Raw genomic sequence first — 27,065 nt, 5'->3', positions numbered from 1 at the left:
AAAGGAAAAGGACAAAGGAATTTACTTTTTATGTAAAAATTCAAAGTTTTCAGCCAGAGATTTCCACTTTATGTCCTACAATGCCCAAATCTGGATGCATAGAAAAAATATGAGTATATAGATAAAACTTTTTGTGAGCATCAAAAAGAGATGTGTCATTTGAAGGGTCAACCACAGTCTTTCTCTACTGTTTATTGTATTTTGCATATGTATTTTGCTTCTCTTTATTATGCTACTTAGGGAGTCAGGAATTTTTAAAAATCATCTAGACAGATTTAATAAATTCTGTAGAAAATCTAAAGAGCTATATTATAGAAAGAGTATAGTGAGTAAATGGTATATTTGGTTAAAGAGAACCAAAGCATTCACAGTGTCTGTAGCTTGAAGAGACCTTTGGTGACCTCAGCAATTTCCACAGCAGACAATATCTATGACCTTTTAAAGAGAAGCCTTTCACTGAAAAGTTGTCTCGGGAGAAAACAGAATACTTCAGACTTCAAGGAAAGACTTTGTTTACTTTTCTTAAATAGCCTTTTAAATCTAAGTTCTGAAAGCAACAAAACTTACGTGATTGTGCTTGAATATGTGTACTTTTCCACGTATTCACTCCTCCCAGCAGCCGATGTTCTATCCTTTAATCCAGCTAACAATTTCAATCAAATTTGACAGAGCAGCAAAGTCATTTGCCTCTGCATTGGCTTGTCTCTCCCAGTGGCCACTACTGGCACTCCAGGGTCCTTGGCCATTCCTGGTCATCTGCTTTATTCATGCCCCAGTATCAACAGCTCTAGAGTCTTCCTCTGCCCCCATTCAAGAACTCCAGCAACTTCAGTCAGGCAGCTTGTCTCCAGTATCCTTACTGAAATAAGGTGGCAAGTAGCAAGAATAGCAATTAACTGCTATGCAACCAATGGGATGAAGCCATTCAATAGCACAATGATGTATTCATGACTCTCTCATACACTTGTCAGTTCTTTAGACACCACACTAGGTGATTTTATACTGTATCAAGTATTGTTGAGCTAACCTGTCTCTTTTACAGATTCATTCACTTGGGTGTTAGTCACTACTGGCGTTATGTCTTTGATGCATTAGGTCACGCAGCTCACATGTTTGGAGATTTCCTAATCTGTTTCCAGCATCTTCCCTTCCCTTCCATGGCTACCTTAAATCAGGGGCCTTATGGGCAAACCACAGTGATCCTGTTTAGACAGGAGGATCGTTCAGCTACCTACTTCAGTCATCTTCTTTACATCCCACCACTTCAGCTGCACCGCACAGAAACTTAGGGTTCCTGTTTCATCTTCACATAATCTACCTCAAGCATAAATCTTGACCAGATTTTTATATATTTTGCTCTAGCCTAACTAGGTATAAGCCACATATGTATGTCTAGCAGTTTAAAAATCAGGTAGTGTAAGAATCTTCCACAGCTGTGCTGACATATAATACCTGATTGTAGCACTGTGTAAGGTGTTAATACACACCAGCTTGGCACATGTGATGCTAAATTTAAAGAGACATATCATGACTAAATTTGTGTCCAAGCATGAAAACTCCATGAAAAGGTACCATCAAGAAAAAAAAAAGTTAGAAGGTTTATGTTAAAAGCTATGTGAAACAGCCAGATGAATTCTTAGCTCCTGCCATGCCTTTAGTATGGCTTTCAAAAGGATTCAGCATATTTTCTGATGTGTTTCATGAGATATCAGTCAAGCAACTATGAATTATTATCAACAGGGACTCTCCATTTCTCTTTCACTCTTATGAAATCAACATGAAGATGTCTGAAGACTGATTAGATGAAATCACAGAGACTTGTGGAGCCTGGCAGCGTTGTTTACATACTGCTATCTACAATTCTGTTGTGATCTATAAGGTCAGTAATCAATATGGAGCTATTTTCTAGGGTCAGACAACTTAGAACTTTCCGGTATTTTTAAGTGGCAGCCCCCTCTCTTGCAATTCAATAGATGGAAGTGGTAAGATAAATACAGGTGACTGATAAAGCACAGAGCTGGAATTCTTGTATGGGAAGTGAAGCAGAAGAAGTTAAACACAGAACTGAAGGTTGCATTTGTTTGGGCCACTTTTGCAGTACATGCACAATAAAAATAAAAATATTTTATTATTATATAAATCTATTAAAAATGTATATATGAATGTTTCTTTTATAAGCACTTCTAGAAGCATTTGCAGCCACTGGCAATCAACGACTTTTCAAGGAATGACTGTTAAACACGTGGGAATGTGTGCTATCCCGTGACACACAATATGACACCTTGTATGACACACATTCCTGTTGAAACTGATGCTTCAAAATGTTTATTGATATTTTAAGAGCTGCAGTTCTTTTATTTTCATTGTCAAGACTAAGTCACAGTAGTGACCTGCGGAACCTTATTACTGCATATTTCACTAGGCAGCAACACATAATTCAAGCATAAGAAAATTATAGTCTCTCCCCACCTTTCAGCAAAGAGGGAACAATTCAACACTGTGGTAATGCTTCATACCATAAAAACATCACTACAGTGGTAAAAAAAATACTATACTGTACTTCTATGATCTTTTTTGTCTGCTTTTCCCCTGTTCTAGTCACGCTATCAATCCAAAATAAAGAGTTAATTGTATTGTGAATTACTACTCAAGGCACGCAACTAAGAAAAGTTCCAAATCCATAATTAGATACAAGGGCATGGACATATTCCTACAGCTTTGGAGGATGCCAAGGAACAGAAAAAATTCCTCACTGTGGCATTAATTTTTCAGCATACCTATGTGTGGCAAACATCATCTCTTGCAACAGAGGAATCCATTGCAGGGATGCAGGTTTCTTCTTCATTTAAATGAATGCCAAAACCACATCTACTGAGTGCTTTTTGTAAGGGAAGGGGGAGGAGGGCAGGCAGTGGACAGTCTTTCCTGCTGCAGCTCTCCTACTTGATCAATGCCATCTGATAAAAAAGATGACCCTCAGTTTCTAATTTTCCAGATCAATACCCTTGCCATCAGGCTCCGAAATTATCCACTTTGTGTTCATTGGGTGTGCCTACAGGGTCTTTGCAGACCATGAAGGAACGAACCTTGGTTCCTAAGCCACGTGGTATGGAGGTGCCCACCTTCTTACTGTTCAAAGCTAGCACCTCCTGCAGAAGGCTGACTTCAGCTGTACTCGCTGTGGACCCAGAAGAAAACTAGCCTGTATTAGGAGGGAACTAATTCACTCCAGAGGAGAGACCATGAGCAGAGTGGTATGAGCACAGCATGGATAACCAGGAAACTAGCAGTTATGCAGAAAAACAGATATAAAAGTGAAATGACGGAGTAGAGGCATCTAGTGGATTTTTATACCAAATAACAGCTTTAACAAATGAGAATGTGAGGAGCTCCTCAAATTCCCCTTGTTCTTTGTTTAGATCAATCACCTAATGTTTAGGGGCAAGTCTCTTCCTCAAAACGGGACAAGCAGCAAATACAAACCCACATCTCAAAGATCAGTCATTAGATCAATGGATATTGTGAGGTAACATTTTGTTTTTCTCTGCAACACATAGCCCAGGATTTGTGCACTTACCTCTTGAGATGCTTTTAAATTATATGCTCCTTGTACAAAAAGGCACCTACGTGACCAGGTATAACCATTTTTAAATAGAAAGACAGGAGCTTAATATTCAGTGATGCAAAAGAACCTGTGTGGACTTTGCCCAAGGCAATATCTTTGACCTAGATTTGTTGCCTTTGGTTTTTAGACAAATTATAATTTAATATTCATCAGCTTTTGCATGCTGAGGGACAGTATCACCTATAAATAACTTCAAATAAATAAGCACAACCAGATAGGAACAACTGTGGTCAAAATGGAAATGGGGTATGTTTGAACTGCAGAAATAAATAAACGAGGTATCTACCTACTAGCTCTGCTGCAGAAATTTAATAGCTTGCAATGACTGATGCCATGATAGACCTGAGCTGACAATTTTCTGTCAGGGAGATATTAGTCTGTCTTAAATTATTCCAGACTAATAAGCACATTAATATTGTGTTGCTCATTTATCTATGTCTACAGGTTAACAGAAAAAGGAAAGAAAGAAGAAAATTATTAGAAGGTGAAGGCAAAATACTCACTCAAGTAGTTCCATTCAGCTGGAAGAATACCACCTCCTGTCCCTTTTTACTTTAGAAAATAATTCTTATAATGAGTAATTTAAAAGGCAGCCTCCTTTGTATTTGATTGGCACCATACCTTCGTAGCTTTGAGGTCAAAGAGGTAAACAGCTGTGGCAAATGAATCCAAGCAACTAGCCTGGTAGCTCGTCATGGGGAAGAAATGGATTGTGGCAAGGCATCTGTAGAATTTCCCTTAGGCCATCCTGATACAGTAGCTTAAAAATGACATATAGTTTTGCAGCCTCCAAGTGATCATTTAGATTAGGTTAAAGGAAAGATCGTTCTTTGTAACAATGAGAACAACAAATGGCAACCAGAATATATCGGTGCTTCAGCAGAAACACGCTTACTTAAATTGCATTTGGTCACCCCCCACAGAGAGGAGAGAAAACCTTTTAGCACTCTTAAAAGCGAGAGACGAACAGCCCCGTCTAGAGCCAAGCGTTTCAGAGATGGAGGCCATGTGTGAAACATCCCTCACCAGCTCAGCCAGTGCTCCCGATTCCCAGCCCGTCCCATGCCTATCGCTGTGGGGCTGCGCAGGCTGCCAGCCCTGCTGTTCCTTTGTGCTCGGGAAGATGATGGGTTTATGATGCAAATGAAGGTCGACAGAAAACCACTGCCCGGATCTTGCTCCTGACCACCTGCACCACTTTTTTCTCCTCTGAGACCTGGGATATCCTAGCTGGAAAATGTATTCATTTTTACTACGGCTGCTCTTGGTGACTATGACAAGGCACCTGTCTCTCTGCAGAGATCTCCTGTATAAATCAGTATAGCCTAAGGAGATTAGAGGAGTCAAAGACAAAGAGGATTGAGTGCCTATTTCCACCAAGGCCCTAACATATCTGTAGTACAGCAACTGCCGAATTACTCAGCTTGTCCAGTGAGAAGTGTTCTCTTTCTTTCCCCCAAAATAAACCTCCATGGTTTGGGTGGCTGGACTTGGTCCTAAGCAGAGAACCCTAATGGTGATGCGGATTGAACGGCACAATCGAGTTTTTTGCCCTTGCAGTGGTTTAGCATATTCACACCATAGAAACACAATATTTCTGGTTTTGACAGAAGTGCTTTTCCGTATCTGCATGCAGCATTGCCATCAGCAGGAGCTGCAGCCCTGCGCTGCCTGGAAAGGCTGTGCGGTGCAACAAACACCCCGTACTGCCAGGGGATGCGGCAGGGGCTTGTCAGGTGCCACAAGGAGAACTGGTCTCGATGTACAGATGCGGTTGCAGCCACCTAGACACGCTACAAAGGGCTTTTGGTGCTGATCCTTCAGTACATGAAGGTTCTTTTCTATCAGAACAATCTTGGAGTAATACCCCTGCAGCATATACCCATACAACTGAGATCAGTCTCCAGTTCTAAGCCCTATTATTAGCATAAATGATAGCTGAAATGTAGTAAATTTTATCTTTAAGACAGCAGACTATAGAATATAATGTTCTAAAAGAAGTAAATGCCCCTGATGAATTTATATTAACTTGCTTATTGACAGCTAGAGCTTTTTTGCTACTTACCAGATGTTGCCTTTCAGCAATCTCCTATAGCAGACTGAAGAAAAGTTACTGTTGAACTTCATCTTAAAAGTAAACATCGGAAGTAGAAAAAAATCATACACAGAAAATGGGTGAAGAAAAAAAAATCAGGGCTGTCTTTAGTTGATAGCTTTAAAGTCAGAAAGAATACTTTGCCTAAATGACAACGATGTGCTGTCCTGAGATCGCGTAAGAGCCACGTGTTAAATGGAGCAACATGCACAATACCTTTTTAATGCATTTGTAACAGGATTGCCTTTCTGTCCTTACATCTTTATGTCACTGAATATTTAGCTCTAATGTAAAGCAAGAAACATTCCTGTTTCCTATAAAACATATAATAAATTAGTTAGCATATACATTATAGCACATACAAAAAAGTGCAAACCTTGCCTCAAATTCATCTTTCTTCTTAACTTGAATAAAGAAGCTTTCTCTAGAAGCAAACATAAATCTTACTTCATAATGTCCTTCCTGAGCTAGTGATTGTTAGGAACGTGTCAAGATGGAATTAGTTTTGCTTTTAATACTTTTAGGTTGACACTAATATTTGGTTTAGACGCCAGAATCAACAGAATAGTTTTCCTCCTCCAGCGGGGCCAAAAGCTTGACAGCCTGCCAGTGGCTTGGAGGTAGAGCAGGTCAGGTATGCTCTGATGGAACAGACCTTGGTGTTTCAAACGCTACTCTGCTGAACACAGCATATTTCATTTAAAATACCTCGTATTTTAATTTTCACCGTGTTCAAGATTAGTTCCAAGGGACACCCACCTGTGTTTTTGACAGGTCCATCCCAAGGCAGACTTTTGCAGCTGGCTGCTGAATGGGAGCAGAGAAGCCCACAGTAATGCTTGTTTTACCAGCCTCCAGATTCTGATAGCTTTTGGTTTCCTGGCAGGCTGCTTTATTTTGGGGGTTTTATATTGAGTTATTTTCAGTTAAGACCCAAACCACATATGGACATGGTAATGTAGTGAGCTGGAAGTGCATATTGGCTTCTTTAACTCAATTTTTTACTCACTGAACTCAAGCTCTGATTAAACAGGGGTCACTGTGAAGTGTATAGAGGACAGCACAAATGATTAAAATTCTCCAGGCGACAAGAAAAACAGAGATAGAGAATAGAATGAAAGAAGATGACAAAGGAAAATAAACAGAAAGGAAGAATAAGAAATTTTAAGAATTCTTAAGCGGTAATATTATGATTGACAGTAAAACAAATATTACTCCATAATTGGTGAATGGTGCATTGAAAGCAGAAAGAGGTAGATTTTGGGTGTGTTTTCACTTGGCTGATTACCTTCTGGCAGATTCAAGGTAAACCCACAATTTTGCATTCCTTTATGTGATTTGCAGTGTTCAAATCTCTATAGTTGCTTCTGAGTATAGTTGCTAGGCGTGGACATATTTGCAAATTCTGATCTATGCTGCAGTGGTACTCCAGGAGGAAGAAGGTATCCAAAGCTAAGTCCTCAAACCTCAAAGAGTTAACGATGACTTTATTTCTTTCCTTTTATTTACCAAAAAAAGGTTAAAAAAAGCCAAGCCCTGCAGGCGGTGGAACCTTCGGGATCCGAAGCATACAGTGCTGCCTTGTGCGGGATGAGGACAGCCTGAAACAGGCACTGAGAAGGCACAAACTGCCCCTATTCATCTGAAACCAGGCTCTGCTAGAGAAAATGCTAACATTTTTAACTATTTCAACACCAAGTGGAGACATCAGGAAAAGCAGGCTAACCTGCATGCCCTCCATGCTCTGTTTATCAGAATGGGCTTCCCACTCGAACAGGCCTGCCTGTTTGGGGAAAAAAGTCAAGTATTCTCTCCAGGGTTTTGGGGCTCCCTTACCAGGGTCACTGGCTCCATCCTCAGCAGCAGTGTGAAGGTCTATATTAGAGTCAAGGATTCAGTGTCTAATCTGCTTTAACCCTGGGAAGCTAACAGTTACAATTACAGGATTCTATCCCAAAAGACAGAAGTCAAGCTAATCCACATCTGAGGTTCTCTTCCTTTCTTCTACCTCCTTTCTTCCTCTTCTGTTGTCAAAAACCAAAGGCAAGCCTTCCTCTATATGAAACAAGGATGCCTTAAGGAGGAATCAATAGTTTAAGAGATGGCTACTCCTTAAAGCTTTTTAAAAACAGTGCTATGCAGACCCCTCAAAACTAGCTCCAGCAGTTGACAGACTTGTCACCAGACTGTCATCCACTACCAGGAGGCTGGAGGCAGAGGTACTGCATTGCCTATGAGAGATCTCTGTCCTTTCAACTTGCAGATGCAGCTTCGAACAGTGCCATCCATACAAGGCTAGATCTTATATCACAGATAGGTCAACAACTAATGTTAACCCCCAGCTTAATCATACAAGCCTTAATCTAAGCTCATGACTGATATCTGTTAAATGAAGCCCTGAATGAGAAATAGTTTACTCAGAGGTCACAAAGGCATCTAACAATCTGCAAGAGAATCCTTTATAGATGAAATTAGAGACTCAGCAGAGAATCACCATATGAAAGAAATATACCCGAGCCAGCATTATCTCATGTAGGAACCTCCGGTGTTTTGGCAAGGGGACAGTGCTGTTGTCTGTTGGCAGAGCCTCACGATCTGCATGTAGGTAAGCCAGTTTTAAGGCAGAAATTCACGCTGTAGTGCTGATACTCTGGCCACAGGTCTTGTACAGATTGGTGAGATTTCTTTTTAGTTCTGTGAGTTTAAGAGAAAGAAAGACTGCAGCTTCCTTATTTGTAAATACTTCCCATAGGGAGGAGGACTGTTCACCTTCAAGTTTTCCAGTGGATAGATTGTGTAAAATGAATGAGACTTACTTACAAGTTCAATTTAAAAGAATTGATCATCAGAAAAAACAAAAGAGGATTTTCCTTTGCTCAGGGGAAAGGTAGTAAATGGAATAAGACTTTGAAAAGACTGATAAGAACAGCCAGCAGAAATTGTTTCAAAATAGAGGAAGGAAAGAATCTAGAAGAAAAAATGTGAAGTATAACTGCTGGCTACAGTTACAGATGGGATACTTTCTTTCTTAAGCTTTTGTGTTCCCTGTACAGCACTAAAAACACTAAATAGATTTTTCTTCTAGCACAAATATATATATTAAATCAAATTGGAAGCACATCTTAGGGAAGAATTTAGTTCTCTGGTATAATAGTTAACAGGCTAAAATCTACTTCTTCACTTAAATAGTTGCATTGTCTTCAGTAAGGATTATCACATGCATATCCAGCTGCTATTAGATCATTTTATTACAGACTATATGTATTCTGGAGTCCCTTGTGACAGTTATGAAATTCAACCACAAGCTATTGTTGAACTGTATGTATCTCCCATCTCTTTCAAAAGATTAGGCTGGCAAGACCATAACTATTAAAAAATATAGTTCTCACTTTACATTACTATCCCAGCCTTCGAAGTTTATTCAGATCTAATCTCTTCAAGATCAAGTTAGTCATGACCATGTTTCTAATGTGAGTATTTTGGCTTCTTTTCTCAAAGAACAATGGGCTAAATTCATGTGGATATAAATGAAGATGCTTGATGTAAGCTAAGGATGGAATTTCTCTAACTAGACAAAAGAATGAGTGTTTGTGGGGTTTTTGCATTTTGTTTCAGGAAAAAAAAAACAACTTTGTAATCACGCAAAAATAAAGGATAAAAAAATAAAAAGCTAGAAAGCAAAATAAGAGCTCTCCCTTTAGCTATAAAGCTACTACCTTAATTAATAATGCTGCCACTAGTCACTCCAGGTGACATGACATAGGGAATGTGTCACCAAAAGGAGGCACAGCACTGGCTCTCAGTGCTGTCATGGGTGTCTTGAAAATGCCAGGGAGTCTTTGTCCCAGCTTTTACTGCCTGAAAACCAAAAACTGAACCTACCCAACTGTGTCACAGGGAAAGCAAGTAGCCTGGATTTCAGGGGTTAAATGCAGTACATGGTTAAATACAGCTCTCCTCCCAGTTGTCTGATGAACCTTCAGGCCTCAGCATGAGTCAATGTTTCTATAGCAGAGCTGCCGGGGTGTCCTGGAGCATCTTGGTCCGTGTCTTTTTTGTTGCTTCTTATTCACTAAAAAACATGCCCAGCTTTTGAAGATTTGACACCTGCTAAGCATAGGTGTCAAATGACTCCACTAAATACAAAACAGTAGTGAAAAAGTACAGTCCCTGAAGCATGAGACAGTGCATGCAGGATACCGTTAAGTTTTAATGATTCATATCATCTGCTCACACTGACTTTGGCTGAGCTTTTCAGGAAATATGAAAGGTTGGAAAGAAGAAAAGGAAAAAAAGAAAAACAGGCATTATCACAGAAAATGCCTGGTGTAACCCCTCCTAATCAGATTTGTCAGTGTTATTAGGAAAATGGACCTTACTTGTCACTTATTGTATTTCCAGCCTGCAAAAAGAAGAAGGATATTCTCAGGATGAAGACTTAAGAAGTTAGGACATGGAAGATCTACTTCAAGGTCCCAGTTTGCCTTTGTAATCTGAGCAAATCATTAGGTCTAGGCTCTTATGGAGCTGAGGTGAGCCGGCTTCCTGCAGGCAGTTCGCTTCATAGGTTCTCCCCCGCAGAATAAAGGTAATACACAACCTCCTCTGTATGTGCTATAACCTTCCCGAGGCAGAGGGATCATAGTCTAGAGACTCACAGGTGCGTATGTGGGCATGTGCCCAGCTTAACTTTCAGGAGTGCTGCCACACTGCCTGCAAAATATCCTTGTCTGAAGAAAGACCCTCAGAAACCAGTAGGTAGAGAAGAAATTGCTGGGGAAGAGAGAAGTGGAGATGAGCAAGGCATCAGGTCTCCTTCTGCTTAGGATCACCCACTGTGACTACTCTCCCATTAGTCACCTGAAATGGACAATTTGCTCAGGTAGGTGAGGAGTTCCCCATCCAGGAGACACAAAAATCCACAACTTTCTACCACAGAAGAACTAGTAAGGCTATGGGTAGCATATGTATTCCAAAACAGGCTTGGGTTCAAATGTCTGGCTTAGTGCAGGCACTTGTAAACTTCTCATTTCTCACCTGAGCACCTTACCAACCAACCTGCCGGCTACTCTGGAGTCACAGTTTCTCCACTTCTCTGACAGTAGCTGTTCCCCTTAGAAACATTTTCTGGACCAGAGAGTGAACAAAAGAAATTGTTCCTACAGCACAGTGGCTTAGGTCAGTGGTGTTGGTACTGAGGCTGAAGTCTCTACTTCAATATTTAATTACCAAAAGAAGTTGGAACAACTCCAACAGGAGAGGTAAAAACCTTTTCACCAGCATATCTATTACCACTGCAGTTACGCCTTTCTGATAGGATGGTGAACCACCAAATTCAAGTCTCAGCTATAAGTTAAGCAGAGCAGGACTTTGCATCTAGCTCTTCCACCCTAGAAATAACAGAACCTAAATTTTTGATTCATCGGAACATGCACAAACATATATTTGCTGATGCTACTTTGCTAAGGCTGTATCTACTGGCAGTCTGCAGCCACCTTAGATGTGCTCTCCATACACACGCAAGACTGGGCCCAACTAAGGAGACAGACTCATTTTGAGCAGGTTTTGCCTTCAGTCTTAATTCCAACACAGTAACAAGGGGATGATTTAAGTGTTTGGGAGTTTTGTTAATGTGACCTGGCAAAAAAAGCCCAGAAGCAGCTCAGCAAAGTATCTGAGAACGTCAACAGCAGTTAGGCGCCCATAGGGCAAGTTGCATGTATTTGTACGGTGCCTAAGACAATGGCTCACAGATCCTAGGAGAGGTTTTGAATATTCTTGTTGTTTAATGAATTTGGAGAAGCTACTCAGAGTTTCAATAGCAACTCACATTGCACAGAATCTACTTTTCCTCTGAGTGCCATGAGCACAATACGACAGTCTCACCATGTAGCCTAAAATCATGCAATTTCTTATGAAGAGACGTAAGACAACATGCTTGGAAACCTCTATGTTGTCTGTAGGAGCCATTCCCAGAGCTGCTGGAGCAGCAGCGGTGGAAGCTTACATCTGGGTGCCAAAGACAGAACTGGAGCTGAGCAAGTCACTGAGGTCATTTAAGGGCAGGGGTTATTTAAGGTGGGATGCAGAAATTTGGAAGGGGGAAAATATGAGATTTCTTCTAACTGAGCAATATTTTTCAATAATTTAGCATTTGTACTTTGGCCTACACAAAGATCATATTTTTGGTACAGGTCATGAAACATGATCTCATTGGAGATACTGGAACTCATCCTAGAGTTTTATGGGTTTTAATTTCTTAATGGGACCAGGGCTGGGACGACAAGTGTTAATGTATTAAAGGTTTACATACCTGAGAGGTGTAAGGCTTTCCTACCTCACAATCTGATTTTCCTTCCATTCCATCAACCGTCTTTTATGTTGATCACCATGCTCTCTGCATATTTCTCTATTTTATGTAAAAGAATTAAATCCTCGCCATAAACATTTCCAAATCTTCATTCATCAGTCCATTAAATGCCCTCTTGTTAATAGACAAATGTCTTACAGAACTGAATTCAAAACAGACACAAATGGCTTCTAAGAATATTAAAGAAAGTAAGAAAAGCAAATACCAGGAAAATTTCAAGAGTTCAGACCATCAATCCCAAAAGTAGTAAGAAAAGCAATCCAGTACCCCATCTTTAACAAAAGGAATCATTTATCATGACACTTAAATGCATTCACAAGCCGCGCCTGCATCAGAATGGCCACAACAATGCAAACCTGCTAATGTGGGATTAGTTTAACCAATTTAGAGAACAAATTAGAATAAAAGGGTATCTTGTATGCCCAATTTCTATGGAGGTCCAGGGCAGGGGGTAGAAATAGCTGTGAAAAATGCTCTTTCAGCAGCAGAAAAGGCAAGGTTACACTGAGTACAAAGAAGCCCCACTAATACAAGGCTGGAGAATACTCCACCACACAAGCAGGAGGATGTATTTCCAAATACAGCGTTATTGATCTTCAAATTCTACCTTCTTCAGTGACTTGTTAAATCTCTTTTCTGCTGATTTTTTTTTTCCCCAGTGGGATTACCATACACATATTATGGAAATGTTTCAATGGAGAGGCAAACTGCACCACTCGGGGACACAGAGCATTTAACCTGGGAGCGAGCAGCAGTCCTGAGCAGAGCTTATACATATCCACTGCAGACTGGGAAGCTGGAAGCACCTAACATCCAAGGCCATGGGGACTTTTCCTGCCCTGGTACAGTTCTGCACATAAATTAGCAAAATGTGATCATTTAATATTCCCAAGTAATTTCTCTATTTCCTTTTTTTTTAAAAAAAAAGTGCTTCCTCCCATTCTGCTGTTCTTTTCTCCCCTCCTTGAGCCACTGCTCATGCTGTGACTGAAAAGGCAGCTGAGAGAAACAACTCGGCAAGGAACAAAAAGGGAGGTTTTATTCCCATCCTTTATAAAAATTGGCACCTAAAAAAGAATAGTACAAATCTAAATGCAGAGATAGGAATATGTATTCGAGAAGACACAGGCACCACAGTGAGGAGATTTTGTTTTTCTCTTTTCTCTTTAATCCCTTTCATAGTTTATTGAATGTAATCGAACAATGTGAAGTCAACGAAGGGTTTATAAAGAAGGGACAGTTCCCCTGTCTTCAGAAGTGATTGACCATGTTACAAAAGGATTTTAAAAACTTAGGTAACTTAGCAAGTCCTAAACAGAAAAAAATATTTAAATTTAGGCCTGTGCTTAAAGCAGATTGCATTGCTAGGGCCCAATATCTGGTTCAAAAGTCAGAAAAAGAACTCAAGTGCATATATATTTGGATTAATTCAGATTAATTAGTTCCAATTGCTTTTCAGTTGAAATTGTTATAGGTTAAAGCGGTAAAGAAAAAGAAGAAATACTGCTTGCCCAAGCAGAAAGGAAGATTAAACATATTAAGTCCAGAATCTACAAATAAAAAAATAGACTCCTTTCCAGAAGTTACAGCAAAGTCTTTAACATATCTAGAGGCAGGTATCGGGAAGTAAGGCTACATCAGTTACAATCACTGTTAACTTCAAAGGACAAATGCATGTGATTTTACTTCTGCACATACTATTGCAATTGTATTATTTATTTAATTAGTATTAAAATACAAGCTAATTATAACAAATCCAGTTCCTTAGCATGTGTCTACACTTCAGCCCACTGCCCAGTGTAAATAAGAGCCAGCTTGCCTGCCAAGAACAGCCTGCCTACTTCAGCCAAGAAGTGGGGCAAAGAAGCTCTGCTGGTACAGATAGGCACTTTCCAGTCTCCAACCTGGCTTGCTTACATCAGCTTAAGATTTTACTATATCGCACTGTTGCTGGCAGTGTTGATGCACCCTCATTTTAATAACTCTGCGGACAGCAAGAAGCCATCAGCAAAACACACTGTGGTTCTCAAAACCAGCTTCAGAGCTGTGAGCTGCTAGTGAATAGCAGTCTCTGTGAGAGCAGCGTGATTTATAATCGGTATACAGAGCCCCCATGATTAATATTCATGCTACATATCCCAGAATAAATAGGAGATGCCAGCCTGATCCAAAGCCCTCTGAAATTGATGGAAACCTTTCCATTGACTGCAACGGGCTCTGGGTCAAGCCCCAAGCGTCCAAGTGTGTTTATACCTTTTAAAAAAGAAGGAATTCACTCTCCACATGTTTCAGTCCCTCACATTTATTGTCAGCAAACCTCTGGCAAAAGAATGCCTTCCTCTGCAATGGGACTCTCACTGAAGCCAGCGGGAGCTATATATACAGAGACTGCCAATGTAAAACCAATAACAAATTGGAAAGAAACTTGATTTTGAAACCACACAGGACAAAATTTAGTGAGAAAGCAAATCTTTCTTCGCAAGAAGTACAGAATAACTCAGGCTTTGTATACCTGCAGGTTAAGAAGGAAATTTTCAATGAGGCACATTGAAACTTTGTAATGTACGTTAAAAAAACCCACTCATGTAAATCTAATACCATTATAACCATCTTCCTTAAACACTGTAATTATAGCCTCCAAGGGTAAGTACACAAATGGTAAATTAAATATGAGCATTTAAATTATTTTATGCAAAGAAAAGGTTGTTTTTACTTATTAAAGGAATTTAATACTACTTATAGGCATCCTTGTTAAATGCAGATTGATAATGAAGTTAAAGAATAAAACCTCATTTATTTTTATGCTACTTTATAAATTTTCTGAAGTCCAAGTCCTCTCACAATAGTGTACAGTAATTGGATTAAAACTACCTTCAAATACTTTCCACCACATCTTTTACATGAAACATCTTGCAAAACCCACAATGTCTATATAATCATTTTACAGTGATTATCAAAAAATTACTATGGAATTAAATAAAAGTGGATTGATATGGATTCTCCTCCCCAAACAATAAAATCCTAGCACCATACAAAATATCATGATTTAAAACTGAGTGCTGGCTCTCCTTCCCTCTCTTTCTTTCATTTTAATAACCAAACAAATTATTTTCCAAAGCATGACTGTTAATATGCAGATTGGTTTCCAGAGTAGTTTTCAATAATCTTTTTTTTTTTTTTTTCATTTTGCTTCAAGAAGAAAAATATGAAGTAACAAAGAAAAAAAAAAAAGAGAAAGGAAAAAGATACAGGAAACAAAGTCCTAAGGTCAATTAACAGTGAGTCCCCACGGAGGCAAAAGTGGACATTTCGCGACGGATGGTACTGAAAGGGGAGAGCTCCAGTTCTGTGGTGTACTCGTTGTCATTGTCATCACTTGTCACTGTTGAAGACTTCTGGATGCATTCGTCGCAGCAGCAACAGCAACACTCCATAAAGGCCCGGCTGAAAGGTTTACAGAGACAGAAAAGGAGAACCGGGGTGACACAGGACTTGAAGAACAAAAGGAACTGGCTAATGAGATGGAGGAGGTCCATAGTCTGCTGAGAGACCCCTGTGGACATGTAGGCGGTCACGATGTTGCAAATGTTTTCAGGAATGATGCAAAACCCATACAAAATGGTCAAAGCCACCACCGTGCAGTTCATCTGACTTTCCAGCTGAATTTGTCGCTTGTTCCCCCTTGTGCAAGCCTTTTCCGCCCTCCTGATCTTCCTCGCCGTTACCAGGGAGCAGGTAATGGTGAAGAGGGTAGGCAAACAAAAATAGCAGCCAAAGTACCACCAGAGCCTTGCCCCGTCGTAAGTGAGAGCCAAGACGTAGATGGTGTCGGGCAGCGCGGTGGATATCTTCACCACGCACCGCTCCCCGCCGTACTGGGGGTCCTCCTTCGCCAGCTGGCGCAGCACCACCTCCGGCAGGGCCAGCAGCAGGGCGCCCACCCAGATGACGGCCAGCTTGGCCGTCGTCGAGGTGCAGTTTTCGATCATCTCGTAATACATCTGCACGTTGGTGGCGGCACGAAACCGGTCGATGCAGAGGGCGCACAGCGTGAACGTGGTGACTCCGAGAGAGGCTACCTGGGAAGGAGGAAAGGGAAGGCAAGTTAATACTGGGGGGGGGAGACAGCTACAAGGGTACAGCCCGTTATTCAGCGGAGAGTGGGAAAACTTCATCTCCTTCAAAAGTCCCCTGGTCCCCCATTGATGGCAGTCTTCATAGCGACGGAAGATGAAGGCCCAAACTCACGCAGCCTGAAGAGGGAATTAATTTATGGTACATTGGATGAAGGCTCTATACCACTGAGCTGTTCTCTGCAAGAGGCTTATACTCTTTCATAGTTAGATAGAGCTCAATTTGTATTCTGAAACGCCAGTCACGTCTAGGCCCTTGACTGATAAAGGCAAAGGAAAACCTAGTTTAGGGATATCAGTGTAGGAGACAGTTAAGCACCATGGTGCTGAGCACCATCAAAAGAACCATCGCAGACAGAACTTGGCTTCCAGTGTTTGCTGAACTACCTGTCATCCAGCATGCATCCCAAAAGAGTATGTCCTTCTGTTTTTCTGCCTACAACTATTTATTTCAGCTTGGTGTCATCCTCTCCGGGAGGCCCACGAAAGCATCTGTCCAACACCAAGTGGAAAAAAAACCTGAGGAACTGACCAAAATGTAGAACCAAACCCTTTCCTCACCCCCATTTTTCTAAGGGGTGTTTTTCAGAAAGATCAGTTCCATCACAGGGGTTGCAATTTAAGTCAAAAGGGGAGAGATGGGAGAGTCTTCCTTCAGCAGAAGTATGAACTTAACACCCACATCACGTGTTCATCAAGCATGCAGGGGATCGTAACACTGAAACCTTCCCTATCCACAAAATTTAGGAACCCTGTGGATTAGGCATCTACTGAATGGAGTAGGATCCAACAACAGGTTTTTTGGACTTAGGCTTTTAAGTGAAATTTTCATGGGATGTAAGCACATAAAGTCATCCCGTACTGTGAGTTTAAAGAGACTGTATCTGAAATCTTTGGACTTCCAGAGCCTCTGCAAAACCGACCTTCACTATAATAGTTAGGCTTTAATAATCCATCTTCAATGTTTCATTTAGAAAGAGTTCATGGGAAAATCTAGGCTTACTCATAGGAAACATCCTGTGGGAGAGTCTACTACAGGCCAGGAGAAATGGCAGAAGTTTTGTTGTTTAAATGATTTAAAGATGGATTGGACAGAGCTCTCAATCATATACTGTAAAGAGCAAGTACAGAGCAATGCATATGTTCTCTAGCTTTAATAACCATCATTCTATGCATGAATAGAAATCTTGAACGGTCATGAAACATAATTTCCTATCATTTTATCCTGTTTATAATTAAATTTCCTAAAAAGAAATTTGCAAGACTATATACATTTTGGACTAATCCTATTTCCAATAAATTCAACTTCAGTTCAAATTCAAAGCAGAACTCTCATTAACTTCAATTGGAGAAAGATTAGGTGCCCTGTTGCATTCTAATTCATTTATTTTCTTGAGTTTGCATGCTTCTGTTATGCTGAAAATGTGTTGATGCAAAAGAAAAGAAACTGTTAAATAATATTCCTAATAAATGTAAAGAATGCTTACTTTTATCATGAATAAACTACGTGTCTGTGCATTTAACTGGGAAATCTAGGCTAATATTAGGCAGTTCACTATAAGTTTGCTTATCCAAATTTGATGTGCAATGATATATTTAAATTTCATATAGGAAGATTTAAAAAAATACTTTCTGATTTCCACCATAATTTTGAAATATTCCTGTTTATGCATCACCTCTTGTAAAAAGTTCTGCAAAGATAGATAGTACAATTATGCACAATTATATAAATGTATCATTAATTTTGGCTTTCAATATTTAATGGCCATATCAGATTGCTAAAATTGAGTATCACTGAAAAATATTAGGCACTTGGGACTAGAACTGTCAGGCACTGGCTTAGTTGGAGAATTCTTTGAAGCAGCTTCCTAAAAGATAGAATGAGTAAGATGCAGTCTCTTACTAATTAACTTGCAGGAATATTTCATGATGACAAAGCAGTACCGTAAACATTTTTAATAGGCAAACCCATTGATTTAGGAACTTAAACTGTCTGACAAGATTCAAAGAAAGCTTGGTAAATACAGCAAAAAATAAAAACAATTGAAGAAATATTACAGTTACAGGGAAATCCTAATGAACAGTGATAAACTTAGCTAATGAGAGATAATTTTCATGCATCCCTGCTGACAGTCAGATTTTTAAATTCAAGACTAGCGACTTTGTTTCCAAAACATTTAAATGTGTGTGCAGTCTTCAAATTCCTTAGTGACAGCAAAACCTCTAGCCAGAACATCCAACATGAATAACAAAAGGGTCAGGACTCAGCTCTCTGCAATTACGGGAGACAGGGAAATAACTGAGATTTGGGAATGAATAGAGATTGAAATAAAAATCAGCAGAACAGAAGAAAATCTGAGGTTTTGTACATTAACATTTTCCCTCTCAGCTCCTCTCCCCCTGCCCTCAACGCACTCGCTTTTATTGCTTTACCATTTCATTGCAAACAGGCTGTTGTACAGTGGCTAAGGCATTAAAACTCTGCAGCTGTTAAGGCTGGACTAATGAAAGAAGACATGCCTACCATGAACAAACATAACCTACGGGGTTCCTGTCACATTAATTGACCAACAACTTGGAGGTTTAAGACAGTGAAATAGAGCAAGAGGAAACAACTAAGAACAGTGGAAGTCGGCTCTGAAAACTCTCCTGTGGATTTACTGATGAAACAAGCTAACAAAGCCAGTGTTTCTCTGGAACAGGCAATGGTTTCCTATTTTCTGTGGATTAACAGAGTTCCTGATGCCATGGAAAAGCTTACAAAAAACAAACACACACTCCCAAGCAGATGAACAGGGATTCACTCCAGCTGACTTGCTTAAAGGCAGTATAGCAATTTAAGGGTCTGATTACTTACCCCACATTTCAGACTACGAGTAACAGCCAGCAAAATCAATGGGTGCTGCTCACAACCTATGTAGGCGAGAACTGGGACATGCATTCTGCATGTTCACACAATTTCAGTTTAGGGGCGTTTCTCCATACCAGTCATACTAATAATCAGGGTTAAGCTGAAAACGCAGAAGAAGCCAGAGAAGTTTCCTTTTTAATCTGTTATGTTGCCCTGAAATAACCACAGAACGAAGATAATTCATTTGATGGGGAGCAGGTAAAGGACAAATTAACAAATCCTAAAGTGGTGCAAAGCTGCATGGAGTTTAATGGTGCTCTTCTTGTTGTAACAGCTGAGTTTCTGATATGCTGATATGCTGTTGCGGTCTTAATTCCAACAACCTGGCAGGAAATGAGGCAAGGCAAGGGCGAGTCAGGCTCAGTAGTTTTTGATCATCGCTTAGTTGTCTGATTTATTTCCATGCGGTCCCTATGAAGTTTCTCCTTCAGTCTCTAGACTCTCAGGATGACACCAGTTTACATCCTTCTCTTACCAGATGATATCAGAAAAGTCCCCGGGTTTCTAACTGAACGACCACCGATCTGCTTTGAGGCGGTGGTGAAGTAACCCCTGCTTTGAGGACATGCCCGCCCTAGTTGGGCAGAGAACCGCTGTGGAAGGGATTACCAGCTACAGCATACACACGCAAAGGAAGACGTTATTGTTACAAGCGAGCCTCTTAATACTGTTGCTCCTTTAAAAGCATTCACAGGGATGTTAGTGGGCACCGTGATGCTCCTTCGAGACACTGCACAAACCTTTGGTCATTAGCTCCCCAGCTGTGAGTCAGCTGTGTCAAAACTCATCTGGGGAACTGAGGCCGGAGAGAACAACAGCAAACTCATGAAATGCTCAGCTTAATTGCATCAGTTCTCCTCTCCATCCCTCCAACATACCCATTCCCCTTTCATGAACTTTAATAATCACCGCAATGTTCCCAGGCCTTCCCTGGCCTGTCCTACTTCCCCTGGCTGTGGTCCCACAGCTCTTGGCCCTGGCCTCGAGGAGCAGAGCCTCTGGCTGACCAGGGAGGCAGTGCAGATGTAGTACGGTGAGCAATGCCAGTGGAAATAAGACTCTGAATTCTCTCTCACTAATATCTGCTTGACTAGATAAAGGTAATGAAAACAACACCAGAAATGAGATCAGAAAAGGTGACTTGGGTGAGAAGGTCAACGAAGACCAGATTCTGTGAGTGAATACAAAAGAAAGGTTGGGTCACTCAGTCCAGTAAGATGAAGACCAAGAAGTGATATTGCTGCTATCTACAAAGAAGTCTATCTTGAGATACAAAAGTTACTTAAGCCAAAGGACAGTGAATGCAACAGAATGGGAATCAACCAGCCATGAGCAACTCGAGACTGGAAATGAGAGAGACCATTAATCATCTCAGACATCATGTTCTTGAGCATGCCTTCTGATGGAGAAGTGAGGGGAAAGAATGCAGAGTTTTATGGAACAAGATAAAATAGAGGAGTTACAAGAAGTGGCTGCTTCTACCAGCTGAAGCTGGATTTTCTAAGACAGAATATATTTTACGTTGATAACACAGAGTTTCTTAAAATATGCGGCACTCTTCCTTCCTTTGTTACAAGGCAGGATGGGTATTCAAAACATTTACCCGTTGTAATCGGAAAGCTGAACTACAGAAAAGGTTGATGACTACTAGCCAAGCCATCTCTGAGCTCTCAGTGACACCCTGTAGACTCTTTATATCCATTGCTGTTATATCTTATAAACGACTGATTTTTTCCCCCAAGCCATTAGAGTCTATTATCTGATTATGGCTGGTCTATAGCCACATCAAACTTCATAGCTTTAGAGCATGTTAATGCAACACACCATGGTAGCTCTTGCAGACTTGTCAGTTTTGCCTAAGATACATAAACAAAGTTAGTACAGACTGAAATACTTTTTTGTGCTGCTCTACACTTACAGCAGAGAGTCCAGTAATAAGACTGGACTACCGCAAAATAAAAGGTCATCCCATTGCAAACAATTATTTAATTGTTTATCTAGATTTCTGGATTCTGTTCTTTCAATTAAAAAAACCCTCCAAAAACCCAAAAGCCAGTAATTACTATAGAATGACAGTCATTACTATAAAAGAACAAAAATAAATAAATACAATACCTCTATATTTCTTACATGAAGTGCTATTAAACATTAATGGCTTTATGCTTTAAAATAGGTAAGGGTCACACAGTTAAAACACTACTGTGTGGCAGAAGTAATTCAGTAGCTAAGGAGTACTGGGGCCAGGGTACTCCTCTGACATCAGCAATTAGCTTAAGCATCTTGGATGAAAATCTTAAATATCCAAAAGACAAGACGGTCATTCTGGAAACTACCATCATGGAGATGTCCTACACACGTGGAACAGCGGGTAGGATACAGTTGTTTCCTTTGTAGCACTATCAACATTCATATCAGGGAGACATAGAGCACACGTGCTTTGTGTGCTTCTAATCCTTCTGTATACCCTAAGAGTAATAGTGTTCAGAATCAGAATCCACTTCTGAGAGCTGCTATTGAATTCTGTTGGAAGCAAAAGCCAACCAGACCGTCAGGGCACTGGAAATACTCATTAGTACACCACATGCTTATCCAGAGGGTTGGAAAAAATCGCAAAACACAAAAGGATTTATTTTTTGTTCATTTTTCTGCTTTGCAATCTACCATGCTACCATAGTAGTAATTTAATTTACTGTTTTCTTTTTTTTTTTTTTTTCTTTTTTTAATAAAGGAACTGGTGCCATTCTCCACTGAGGATCAAATTCTCATCACGCTACACAGACTTCTGTACTAATTCTTAGTATGAACAACATGGAACTGTTACTAAAAATCTGCCTCTTCCTGCTTTGCAGAAAAAAATCCGGTCAAATGGAAAAATGACATCCCAGTGCTCAGAGTCAAGTCAATGGTGCCGGGATAGCAGATGCTGCCTTTTTCTCTCCACACATATGTAACTTAAATATTACTGACCCAATTTTAAACATAGTCTGACACAAATTCATTTCCATGCTGAAATGCCACATGCAAAGTTTAAGCCAAAAGCAAATTTTTATGGACAACTTATAAGGCCCTAAGGGCAGAGTTTGCAGAGGAAAGAAAGATTGACAGAACAGCCAACATGGCAGCTACTATCATCATGCCGTTAATACCTAAAGGGCAGAGATATATTAACACTTCTGTTTTAAATAATTATTTATGGCATGATAAGTGCTGAAGATACTCTGCTCAGTAAAAGACACATGTAGCCATTGCCCTAGAAAACTCTCGGTACAAAGCTTTGAAATTGCAAACCTCTCTGAAGATCTTTGTCTACTACCCAGAGGACTTACTGGAGGTTCAGGAGCCCAGCTCTGACTGGAGTCAAAGAAGAGACATAAAGAAGATGCTGCACAACAAAAGGCACAGAAAAGACAGATAATACACAGCTTTTATAAACTCCCATAAAAAATGTATTTGCTTCCCTAAAGTGAAACTTAAAATAAGGATCTCTTCTGACAGCTCTGGAACAGGCAGAGAACAGGCACTTTGTGCCTCTCACTTGCCCCTACCAAGTAAAAGAGAGAAAGGGGAAAAAGCCTCACCTCAAATTGCCCTGGAGGGTCAGCTCCAGGGAAAGAGTCATTCGTATTCCAGGCCAAATCAATTGTTATGCTTTCCACTAAGAATACTAATTGTGATAGCTTTCCTGAGCTGGAGGTTACCCACCAGAAAGAGGAGCGATGCCACAAATTGATTGCCAAAAGTACACGCAGAGGGGACTGGGCATCAGATTTCAGAGGCTTTTTCACGGTCAGCCTGTTCCGGAGTCAAGCCAGTCTCCTATGTGTGATACGGTCCAGAGGAAGACACCACAGACTTTATCTTTCTCTTCTTTGTGGGGGCTGTGAGAATGGCAGAGGGGTGCACGTTTATTAGCACTGAGCACAGGGCCGAGTACTATCACTGGCCTCGGCAACTTCTTGCTCTGTGCCCGACTGCACAGGACAGTAAATCAGTCTCTGCAAATCCTCATTCTAGACCGTTCCCCAATACTAAATCCTTACACCACTGTAAGTAGCTTGTCTCAATCTGCCAGCATAGGAAGTGACGCCTACCTCCAACGACCCCCCTCAAACTCATCAAGCTCCTAGTGTAACCTACAAGAGCAGAATGCATGTAACTCAAGCAAGCTTTCTTTTAAAGCCCAAAAGATAGTTTCTAGTCCTAGTTGACACAATCCATTTGTCACCTTGAGCGAGCTGCTCTGGGCCTTAAACAACTTAACCTCTTCACTGTTGGCTTCCAGCATTAAAATAAAAAATAAAAATGCTGCTTTACAGGACTGTTACATTTCACAGCTGTGAAATATTTAGAAGCACAGTAAAACTACTGATTTTGTCTACATCCACACTTCTTTCTATTAAGGCCTAGCATAAATCTATAACTAGGGGAACTGGAACTACCTTGTTCTGTACTCCTTCCTCCCCCCCCCCCAGCCCTTTTGCTGAAAAGACTGTGTGTGCTTAAACAAAAAGAAAAGGGTTCCACATTGGCAGGGCTTGTGGAACAGGAATTAGCCAAAGCCATTGTCTTTGTATTGTCGTTTACCATGTATCTCCCGATTCTGAGCAATACTGAGAAAAGTATATGGAAGACAACATAAACACAGTGTGCAGGTAAACACTTCAGACACGCATGCATAAAGCTAGACTTCTGAACCATCTCCAGAAAAGTGGCAAAATTTTAAGAACTGTTGAGCTTTTTTTTTTTTTTTTAAACCGCAAAGGAGAAGCACATCACACATCCTTATGGGCAGAGTAGCTGCCCCAGTGATTCTAATTCCCTTCTCAATTCGTTCTTGGTGCATTCAAAACTGCTCCTCCAGGACAGTGCCATCATCGGGGTCAAATGAAATTCTTGGTGGAGATAATTTCATCCACTTCTACTAACCATCTGCCTTTCTAGCTTTGTTCTCCAGCAGTTTTACTCTCATCACCTAAAGACCTCGTGAGAAGCACAGAATTAATTCACTCAGTTTCCTTCTCAGTCACGTGCACAGCATTCCTTATGCGAGCATAGCCATGACATAGTTTTAAAAGGTAGTTAGAAGTGACCAAACTGTGATACAATATATGGCTGAAATGACTGCTTAATGTACTTGGTCACAGCTGATCTTTATTAGGTATGGGAAAACTGCCCTTTAAATTAAATACTGTGGAGACCTTCCACTGCTGAAAGCTCAACATTTACCTATACAAATGTGCCTGAAGATACCATAAAACACTTTCCCCAGACTGTGTGCATATGTGTTATCGCTGGCAACAGATGCTTTGTTGAAATTCTGCACAATATCCATTAAACAGCACAAATAAAAAAACAATTGGCCACAAGAGGCCAAACTAAGAAAACTCCAGGTTCCTCACTGGGATCACTTGAAACCTTCAAACACAATACAAAGCGTGCTTGAGTTACATTAAAATGCTGTGATCGCCATATCACTTGCTCTGGATAATCAGACATCCCCTGCTCCCTAGCTCAGAAAGTACAAGCTGGTATGACAGAGGGCTCAGTCCAATGGGGGTCTTTGATGCTTCAAAGTGAAGTATTTCTGGATTTACAGCTCTGGGTGAGACACGTAGCTCCCTGAACAGCACATGAAGAGAACTGGCATGCAAAAAAACCACAGATGCAAAGCATGGAACAAAGAGAAACTTAAAAGAACAAAACGCTGGGCTAACTCACAGAAAACACAGACAACAGCTTAAAATTTGTCCATCTTCAGGAAGATGCTGCTATTTGTATTCCAGGAAGGTCTGAAAACCACTCCTGAAGATAGCTGTCTACAGCTTTCCTCGCAAGGAGCTAAGAAGACTTCATCCTTCGCTCATTGTGTGAGAAGGGGACGAGCCTGCCCACGTCAGCTACCAGGGAGAAGACGGTGTCATTCAGCTGTCGGATGAGCGCACTGCTGTGAGCAATCCTTGGCAGAGCACAGAGCAGCAGCTGCTCACGGGGCAGAGGTCATGACATGCTCCACATCTGCATTGCTCCTGGTGGCGTCAGCGCCACCGTATCACACCGGGGAGGTTTGAACAACACTTGGAAAGTGGCAAAACTTTGCTCTAACTCCCTCCTCCGTCTCTGAGCGGGGTCGAATCCTGATTTCCAGGGCAGCGTCCTCCTCACCAAGCTCGAGAGAAGCTGTGGAGAGGCACAATCCACCAGTGGTGTTCAATATCCGCCACTCATGGATACAGTTTACACAGGAGGGGGAAATCCAGCCTGTTACTTACTGCTCCCTGGGTGATGACTACACTTTGCATACGTGAGTATTATATGTAATGACTACTGAATGAAAAATATACAATTCTGGGAGCAACACAGAACCCCAAGGCTATACCTTTTTAGATCTGTACGTTAGATGTAAATTAATTACATTTCCTCAGGGACAAGGAAAATGTTTCACTTTTGGACTCCTGTAATAATTAAGCCTAAGACAGGCACCGTGCTACTGCTCCATCATGACTGGATTGGTGCCAGGTCTTGAACAAGACTTCAACTCTAGACATCTACAGAACCTTAAAGTGAAAAAATAAGGTGTCATTAAAGTATAAAGGGGGGATAGCAGCAGCTGAACGTTTTTCAGGATTACAGTTTTGAATTTCAGCAACTACATTTCAGGTAAGCTACTTCCGGTTTGACAAACTCTTTAGTGCCCAAAGCTGCACAGCGTAAGCAACTGATTTTGAAGAACAGCACGGCCGTGCAAACAATTTCAATTACTGATCTTTAATTAGAATCAGCATTACAAAGAGTAATTTCTATTTTGTATGTCGATGCACCATAAAAAGGTTAGGAAGCGTGAAAGGAAAGTCCTGGAGACACTCAAACTACACTAGCTACTTTAATTGAAACGATTACACTTTAACTGAAACAGTACTGCTTATTTTACTGGTTAACACAGTAGCCCCAGAACCCAATTCAGAAATTTTGAAAGCTCCTAGTACTGTCAGTTTCTCAACAGATACATATTTACTCCTTCATGTCTTGAAATACACGTTTACTCCTTCATGTCAGTAGTTGTATACCACTGGCCTTGAATTCATCTAAGCGTAGCACAGCTCCACCCTTTGTCCAATACCACTGGTAATAAAGTGTATCACGTATGAAAGAAGTAATGGCAATTTAGTGGCCACACACACCATACACCTTTACAGACACTTTCTTAAAAATACTGGTTGACCGTTGATTACGTATTACAGTGTACCAGTGTGCTGTCAAAACCGATACTTGGTGCATTAATAACAAGTTGGGGTTTCTTCTTTTCTTTTTCTTAATATCTCGTTCTTAGGACAAGAGAATCAACAGTTATTTCCTCAGCTTTTGGTTGCAGAATAATGTCGAACATAAGGTTTTGGGAATACAGCAGAGCCAGCCAGAAGTACAAGCTACCACCCCACCAGCAAGCCTCTGTGTTCAGTTCCAGTAAATAAATAAAGCGGACAACCTGAACGATGCCGGCAGGACTCCGGCCAGCTGGCTGAGGGCTTCTTTGACAGAGCCTCTGAACAACTGCCAAGAAGCTGCGACTTCAATGGAGCTGGGGTCACTTTTTTTTTTTAAAGATAAGCTAAATAAACGTGAGGTTTGAACGCTGAGGTATAAGTTAAGAGCTCATACATCCCCTTGATGGTCCTTTTTACAATCGCCACCTCACAGCCTATCACCAGCCACCCCTTCCACCCGCTCTCCTGACTCGCTCCACTTTAGGAAAACAACAAACATAACCCAAAGAGCTTGAAATCTAATTCTGAGAGGAATCTTCGCCTTTCAGGATCACGAGGAGCGAGGAAAGTTTGGCAGAACTCGGGCCAGTGGAAGGAAGCGCTGGGCGCGCTCAGTCCCAGCCTAACAGAAACCCCGGCGCTGCTGGACCCGGCCCGGCCAGAACCCCC

General features: G+C 40.9%; 1 protein-coding gene across 1 annotated transcript; it reads right to left on the bottom strand.

Moving 5' to 3' along the window:
* Window positions 1–14,357: 14,357 nt before the first annotated feature.
* Window positions 14,358–20,836, bottom strand: GPR37 (G protein-coupled receptor 37 (endothelin receptor type B-like)). Its single transcript, XM_010581323.1, has 2 exons — window positions 20,738–20,836; window positions 14,358–16,169 (listed from the first exon to the last, which is right to left on the bottom strand). Exons 1-2 carry the CDS (start codon window positions 20,834–20,836, stop codon window positions 15,363–15,365), a joined length of 906 nt encoding a protein of 301 aa, XP_010579625.1. The 3' UTR covers window positions 14,358–15,362.
* Between the last annotated feature and the right edge of the window lie 6,229 nt (window positions 20,837–27,065).

This window comes from Haliaeetus leucocephalus, unplaced genomic scaffold, assembly GCF_000737465.1.
Source record: "Haliaeetus leucocephalus isolate CR32 unplaced genomic scaffold, Haliaeetus_leucocephalus-4.0 Scaffold763, whole genome shotgun sequence".
NCBI classification, from domain to species: domain Eukaryota; kingdom Metazoa; phylum Chordata; class Aves; order Accipitriformes; family Accipitridae; genus Haliaeetus; species Haliaeetus leucocephalus.
This window is presented reverse-complemented; position numbering and strand designations above follow the sequence as displayed.